The following is an 8,106-nucleotide window of genomic DNA, read 5'->3' as shown; positions in this document are numbered from 1 at the left end:
TTATTTATTTTTTTGAGACAGGGTCTTGCTAAATTGCCCTCGAAGGCCTTAAACTTGTGATCCTCCTGAAATATCCTCCCTTCATGCTAGGATTCTATGCATGCAACACGGGGCCCAGCTATTTGATGAGATTTAAATTTTGATTATCTGTATGTGTCAGCAAATTATTTCACTGTTTTCAAAGGTTCTTCTGCCAAATCTATCATTTACAGGCTTTTTTCTTAAAACTATCAATCACTATTGTTTAAAAGCTCCTGTCTGATGGCTTTGAAATATAGATATTATTTTTACATTGTTTTTGCCATCTTTTCCTGTCTCTTGGGGTATCTGGTAATTTTTTTAAAATCAATACCACTCATTATGTTTGGTGAATTATAAAGGCTCTGAATAATATCTCCTATCGAAAGGGTCTTTTTTCCTTCCCCGAGAGACAGAGAGGCTGTATACTTTAGGTTCAGTCAGGGATTGTGACGATTAAAGTCCAAGAGTTTGTGGGAAATGTCCGGCTCCAGCTTTTTAATCTCCTAAACACTGTGAGACTGTCTCAAATCCTTCATCTCTTAGCTTCCACTTCCTGCTTTATTCTTCATACTCTCACAGAGAATCCTAAGAATCACTGAGGCCCTGAGCAGAGTTGCAGAAGAGCCCTCCCATTTCTCCGCAACTCTTTTCCCAAGTCCAGTTTACCTGGTATCACTGAATTCTCGCTGTAGCCCCTCGACCCTGTGTGCATCAAAAAGTTCTAAGCCTTCTCCGCTGCTTTTCCTCTCGGTCAGTCCCACCTCCTGCACATCAGGAAAGGGTGTGAAAGGGCTGCAAAGAAAGAACATCAGCTTTCCAGGGACGCATTTTTCTCGTCCCCAGGATGGCTGTTATTAGTTGTAACAGCCTTGATTGTTCCCTGATCCCTCGAAAAGCTGTTCTTTCAAAAAAGATGACTAACTTTTTGTTGTTTCAATGTTAAAGATAAAATCACTCAATGATTTTTTTATAGCACTAAAAGGCAGACCGTTCAGAATCACCGAGGGAGGTATGGAAGCTACCCCAGCAGGTCCTTATTATTGGGAAGATTAGATTTAACTCCAAATGCAGCATGGAAGAGTAGAAATTTATGGGGTAGAAGCAGAGTGATTAGTGATAGGAAACTACTAAAAGGAAATATGAAAGGTTAAGGAAATTCTGGCTAACTTGACCTAACATATTTTTCACTGAAGTCAGCTCAGGATCATCAGACGTCACTCAGGGACTGGCATGCTAGAGGACTAGAACCTGATCAGATACACAGGGTGATCAGATGTAACAGGTAAGGGGTTCTTGCCCAACTGACTTACCAGGGCTTTTGATAAAGTTAGATTTTGCAATGAAGCATACAGGTAGGCCTAGGAGAAGATTCAGAAGCTTAATTAGGGGTTGGTCAAGCAAAGAGTCAGAGGAAAAGAGTCTGAAATAAACTACAGTGCTCTGACTAGAAATTTTATAATAAAACTTTTGTATGTCTCTACATTTGCTCTTACTAGATATGTTATTTTTTTACTTATTACATAAGCTTAATAAAAGTGTCTTATTATTACATTATGATTCAGTTTATACATTTCTTATTTAAATTCATATTATTTGTATGATTTGTTTCTTTTTGGCTTGTAGCAATTTCAGAGTTCATACACTCTGCACAGTCTATATGTCTAAAACTACAACCATTGTAATTCTCTTGATTAAATGGCTTGTTTCTAAAATTACAAGAAGGTTAATTATGATTTTTAAATAAGTGACTAATATATATTTTATTCTTCTTAGCGTAAATTTTTCTTCTAGTACTTATTTTATTCTCATAAATAATTTAAGCCCCTGTGCCTGAATATACATTTTTGCCTTTAACAATTTTCATGATATTGTACAATTGAAAAAATCATGAAACTTGAATTTTTCTAGGCTATTGTTAATATTCCATTTGTATTTACACAGTTGTTTCTTTGTTACATCATTTATATGAGCAAGAGGTCTAACAGATAATTGCATGGATTCAAACTTCAAAGAGTACAAAGATCACAAATTTGTTCATAATTCACCTTTATGTCACCTTTATGTCAATGTGGGAAAATCTACTTAGTATTATGCCAGATACAAGTTGTTATAAAACCTGAAATCCCATTTTGTAAAGCAAATCTTCTTAATGAATAGAAGGGCTGCTTAACACACAGGTGATTTGAAATACAATACTGCAGCTGTGCTGTAATCAAAGTTTACCTTCTCAACATAAACATACCAAGGGTTAAGTTATTCTAATTACTAGGAATTCTCTTAATGTAACTGTGTCTAAGAGTCCAGATTATATAAAATGAGTTGAGAGGAATGTGGAGAAAAAATTAATTTTACTTTTCCCTGAAGTCTACGTTCTTAAAGATTGGTTCTCACATTCAAGTAGAAATTTTCCTTCCTAGGAAAGTGTACCTGTCATCTGGAGAGTTATCTTGCATCATGACCCTGTCTGAATAATGACACTTAGGTGTAAGTGCAGTATCATGATCTTGTTTTTTCGTTTTGTTTTGTTTTGTTTTTTAAGACAGAGTGTAAATTTTAGACAGAGTTCTTTAACGCCCAGGCTGACCACTTAAACTAGCTTGAATATTCATTCTTAACTCATACAACATAGAGTGTATGTTATGAAGTACATGTTTGCTTATCTCCAAAATTCATATGTTGACACCTTAACAGTTAAGGCCTAACCCTAACTGCATGATATTAGGAAGTGCAACTTTTAAGACTTATTTAGACCATGAAAGTAGAGCCCTCACAATGAGATTAGTGACTCTATTAGCTTGGGTTCTCTAGAAGAACAGAATCAATAGAAAGCACATGCATTATTATGGGAAGAGATTTATTAAGCAGGTTGAAAGGATCAGAGTTGGGGGAGTCTACAGTTGTCGTCAGGCACTGGAGAGCCAGAGGATCCCTGAGCAGCTGGGAGCAGCAGGACAAGAGGGAACCAGTACCAGTCCTCGGTAGAAGGCCTGAAAGCTCACTGGGGAGTCACCAGGGCACGTGTGTGTGCGAAGACTGCAGAAACAAGGAAGCACAAGACGATGTCCACAGGCAGTGGTACAGAGGCCAAGCTGCTCGGGAAGACTGGAACTGTTGGAACTGGACACACCTTCTTTTCTTTTTCCGTATCCGTGCAGTCTATGAGCTTACTGGTTGGTGCCATCCACATCCACAGTGGGTCTCTCACCCTCCGCTTGCTGGCCTGTCTGTTAACTATCCACCGACACACCCAGAACTGTGCTCTCACCTATCTGCTGGGCATTTCCCAACACATTCAAGTCAGCACATTCATGGCTCACTGCCACAGTACCTTTATAAGAAGAGAAATAGACTAGACGTCTCTCTGCCACATGAGAATCCAGCAAGAAAACAGCTTTTTTTTTTTATCAAACAAGTAAGTTTTATTGGCATCTAAAAACAAAATTCACCCAACATTGAAACATACTTTAATATTTGTGTTTTTTGCTTTTTTACTCACTGCAGCATGAGGAACAAATCACACAACTTGCTTTGGAGTAACAGAGACCATGGTGTAGATTTTACAAAATCACTTTTTAAAATCTCTGTAGTATGTTCCTCAAATATCTAGAGTCAGTCTTTGCATAAAATATCACAGCTTTGTCTATTACCTTAAAATTCTGCAGCAACCTAGAGATATGGGTAAGATATACCATTATTTGCTATCTTGAAATATATCTATTACCATATCCAACCTAATGATAGTATCTAAAAATTCTTTCTTCCATAGGAAGTCTCTGACAAGCTGTTAATTCATTTCCTTGACGTTAAAAGAATCTGGGGGCAACATTTATATTTTATCAGAAAAATAAAAAAGATGTTTACCTACCATGTTCATATTAAGAACAATGTCTATACAAGTCAGTTGTACAATTATTTTAAGAGAAAGGTGAACATGAACATCATTTTAACTTAATTCTGGTAGACAAAAGTGAACAACTATGGTCCAGTCAGCCATTAATCTATTACAGAGAGATGACAACTTTACAAAAGGTATCTTTTACCTACTGAGTGATGATTATGTCCCCTCAGTTTCTGTGCTTTCTACCACCACTGGTTCACTTTCTGTATCAGCAACTGTGTCACTCTTCTCCTTGTTTATCTCACTTGAAGATGTCAGTTTTTCATAAAGTTCAGGATCATTCTGTACTGTTAAAGGCAGCAGCTGAGCATGTCTCTCTGTATTTTCACCATTAACCTGAGGCACATTATCATTTTTTCATTGAGAAGTGGCCCCTTCAAAAAAATTAAAAACCCGAGTATGAGGAGGAGGGACCCAAGTGTTTTGAATTCTATCTCGTCCAAGATGATTTCCATTCATTTCTCTGCAGAAATCCAAATCTCTGTCATCCCTATCCCTCTGCCTCTCCCAGGGTCTTCTGCGGTCATCAAAATCTCTGTGAACTTCTTGTCCAAATCCTCTGTTCCAAGGACCACTTCTAGGATCAAATCGATAGTTTCCAGCTCGAAATCTACCTCTTTCTTCATGCAAGCCTTTTAGACCTCCATAAACAGGTAGAACCCAGTGTTCTCTCTCATCAAAATATCCTCTGTGCCCCCAGGGCTTCTCTGGAGTAAGGCCAAAGTGGTCTCTTTGACCAAGATGATCTATACCTGGCCTCACAAGATTTTCTCTTATGTCTGCAGGAGGTCTTCCAAAATGATCCCTACCATCTAATGGAGGCCTTCCGGGACCTTCTCTTGGATCTATAGGCCGCCCAACCACTTCCCTAACATCCACAGGGGGAGGTCTAGTAATGGTCTCCCTGGTTTCTATGAGAGGAAACCGATAATCTCTATCTCCCTCCTGTTGGATGTTATCATTCCCAAGTGGTATCCTTTTTTCTGGGTTAGTAATATTGTCTACACTTTGTATTCCAAGAGCTAGAAAAGGTCTTTCTGGCTGACTGAAAATATCTCCTGGAGGAAAAGGTCGTCCACAGGATGATGGATGAAGAGCTGAATCAAGTACTGATGGGGGAGGGATTCCTCGCTGAGGTGGAATTCCAGGCTGTATTAAAGGGAAACTTGGTCCAGGTGCGTGTGGTATTAGTCCTGGATGGATGTCTAATATTGGCATTGCAGGCATCCTTTGACTAGGGATGTTTAAAGGGGGTAAGTTTTGAGGTCCAGCTGGTGGCTGTGCTCCCAAAAGTCCAGAAGTATTTGTAACATTTGGTGGCTGTACTTCTACAAGTCCAGAAGCATTAGGCATATTTGGGGTAGTACGCCCAGAAGTCCAGAACTATTCGACACATTTGGTGTTGTAGTCTCAAAATTCCAGAATTATTTATGATATTTGGTGGCTGGGCTCCAATAGTCCCAGTACTGCTGGAGACATTAGATGGCCGGACCCCAAGTATTTCAGAATTACTTGATACATTTGGTCTTTGGACTCCCAGAATTCCAGAACTGCTTGTCACATTAGGTGGCTGTCCTAAAATCGCAGTGTTACTTGAAATATCATTTGTAATCACTGATCTGGTATTTTCACCAGAAGAAATCTGATGTTCTATAAAATGAGGTACTTTTTCTTCAAGCTCTGCTTTAGCTGGGGGATTAAAAACATTTCCAGCTGGCAGGGTAGCAGTAGCAAGACCACTGGCAACGGAAGCACTTGGTAAAACAAGATTACCAAATCCAACATCTTTCACAGTTTCTGGGGTCATGGTCAATGGTGGTTGCACTGAAGAAGTCGGTACTCCTGGAGGAACTGCAGGGGGTGGTACAACCGGTGGGGGAACTGGTGGTGGCATGAAACCAGGAGGTGGCTGTGAAGGGCTGAAGCTTGCTCGTAGAAAAGGAGGTGGAGGGATTGGACTGAAGCCAGGAGGAGGAGCCGGCATCGACATAGGAAAGGCTGGTGGAATAAACTAACGGTAGGCACCGCTGGAGCTACTGGGATCTGCAGCATGGCACCAGGTGGAGGGAAAACCTCTGTCTGGGTTGTGACCACAGTTTCCTTTTCAGCTGGAGTTGGGCTTTGAGTAGTCTGGACTGTCTCTTTAATGGGTTCTGAGCTTTTTACAGTTTCCCATTCAGTATTTACAGCTTCCTGATCAATCATGCCTCCTTCTGCAAAACCATCCAAGTCATCCACTTTCACTTTTTCCCATGGTATGTAACTTACTCCAAGATCCAAGTCCCAAAATTGTTTGTACTCTGTTTTTACACCCTTGTTTAAAGCCCACACAATCTTAATGACCTTGGAACCAATTTTGTATGATCCAGAACTGAGTTTCTGAAGAGCCCGAAATGCATCTTGCCGATGAACCATACAGACATAAGCACAGCCCCTGGGAGGAATCATATTAATAGATTCAATCTGTCCAAATTCTTCAAAAAGGTTAGTTAAATCTTGTTGTGTTGCCTTCTTGTCCAGTTGACCAACCCAGAGAGTAGTACTACACACACTTAATGTTTTAGATCTAATTGGAGGTAACCCCTTTTTCTGCCGTTCTTTCTCCCTTTCTCTGGCTCTCCTTTCACTTGAGTATGACTTCCTCTTTCTTTCTCTTGAGTGGGAGCGTGATCGCTTTCTGTGCTTACGCTTTCTAGAACCAGATTGTGACCTGGATCTTTATTTTCTTGGTGATTTTGAACGAGATCGTGAATGAGTCCTTGATCTTGAACGAACTGCTACTTTCTTAGCTTCTTGTTCAAAGACTTCCTCTTGTATTCCATCTTGCCCTTCATCTATATCCATATCCTGTTGTTGAATATCTATGGAATCATCCAAAGTTGCCTCAGGTTCAAGAAAACGTTGCTGACTACTCCCTTGTGATGGTGACGCCGAATGCTCAGACCCAAATGTTCCTTCTTGACTATCCTGAGGAGTTGCCTTCTGTGGTTGTTGCTGTTCCAGAAGCTGCTGTCTGAGATGTTCAAGATTTTGCTGTTGTAGTTGTTCCGCTATCTGAAGAAAAATGGAATTGTTCACAGATTCTGAAACATGAGAAAGTCGAGGAGCTGGAATTTCCTTTTTGGGTTCTTCACTATGCTCAGAATCTTCACCAAAATCAAACCTATCCATCAACTTCTTGTTAAAAGAGACTCCCTGTTCTAAGGGAGTAAGTGTGTTGGCTGCTGCAGCTGCAGCTGTAAGCTATGCAGCGAGAGCCTGCAACTGAACCACAAGACCAGCATCCAGGGCCTGCGGGGTGGAAGGCTGGGGCTTCTGCTGTTGTATCTGTAAAGTCTGTATTAAAACTGCTGAAGCTTCTGGCCTTGAGGACTTTGTAAGATCTGAGCATCAGCAGCCAGTGTGTCTGTGTTTGTTATCTGAGATAGCCATGGATCAGACAGGCCTTGGACCACATTGGCTGGAGTAACAGGTGTCACAGGCGTTCCTGGAGCATTGCTCAGAGCCAAAACAGGTGTGACAACAGGAGGAGGGATTCCTGCTGCCATATCCAAAAGTGGCTGAATAATCTCACTCTTGAATACATTGTTCTTCTGCCACAAGTTTAATACTCTCACTATTTTACTCCTGTCATCCGCAGGGCAACGACATAAATTCTGGAAAGTGCTAATGATGTTATTACTAAATCTGGGTGCAAACACATCCTTTTCTTGACCAAACTGATGTCGGGACTGTCGCACAATGGAGTCAATAACATAAAGTCCAAGTACTTTATATTCTGGTTTACATTTCTGAATGAATTTCTCAACACTCTGTACCACATGTTTATAAAACTTAATAGCTTTGATGGCTGTCTTTGTAATCTGGGTCACTTTTGCTTTAGAAATGGGTGGCTGATAGTCATTCAGGGAACACAACTCGCTGTTGAAGGTTTTCACGGCCTCCATGCTGTCTCACGGAGGCCCGAGCTGGGTGGCGGGAGAGGCGGCTGCAGCTGTACCGGGCGGAGAGCAGCTGCTGCGAGCTGGGGCAGCGCGGGAGGGAGGCACTGGCTGGCGAGGGCACCCCAGGGGCGGTGGGGCCCAGGCATGGCTGCTGGGCGGGCGAAGCGGACAGTGCCTGCTGGGGCGGGTCCAAGAAAACAGCTTTTACAAGCTATGATAAATGTCTTTACAAGTTATGATAAA

At 41.1% G+C, this 8,106-nt stretch overlaps 1 protein-coding gene across 1 annotated transcript; it reads right to left on the bottom strand.

Annotated features, from left to right (window-relative positions):
• Positions 1–3,413: 3,413 nt before the first annotated feature.
• Positions 3,414–7,892, bottom strand: LOC100719115 (SR-related and CTD-associated factor 8-like). Its single transcript, XM_063233383.1, is given in 5 exon segments — positions 3,414–5,280; positions 5,283–5,321; positions 5,324–5,926; positions 5,929–7,264; positions 7,267–7,892. Coding segments are annotated over 5 exon segments (3,783 nt in total). The 5' UTR covers positions 7,867–7,892; the 3' UTR covers positions 3,414–4,075.
• Between the last annotated feature and the right edge of the window lie 214 nt (positions 7,893–8,106).

This window comes from Cavia porcellus, unplaced genomic scaffold, assembly GCF_034190915.1.
Source record: "Cavia porcellus strain 051 isolate PalLab524CR breed Dunkin Hartley unplaced genomic scaffold, mCavPor4.1 scaffold_22, whole genome shotgun sequence".
NCBI classification, from domain to species: Eukaryota; Metazoa; Chordata; class Mammalia; order Rodentia; family Caviidae; genus Cavia; species Cavia porcellus.
Note: the sequence above shows the minus strand (reverse complement) of the source record. Positions and strands in the feature narration are given on the sequence as shown.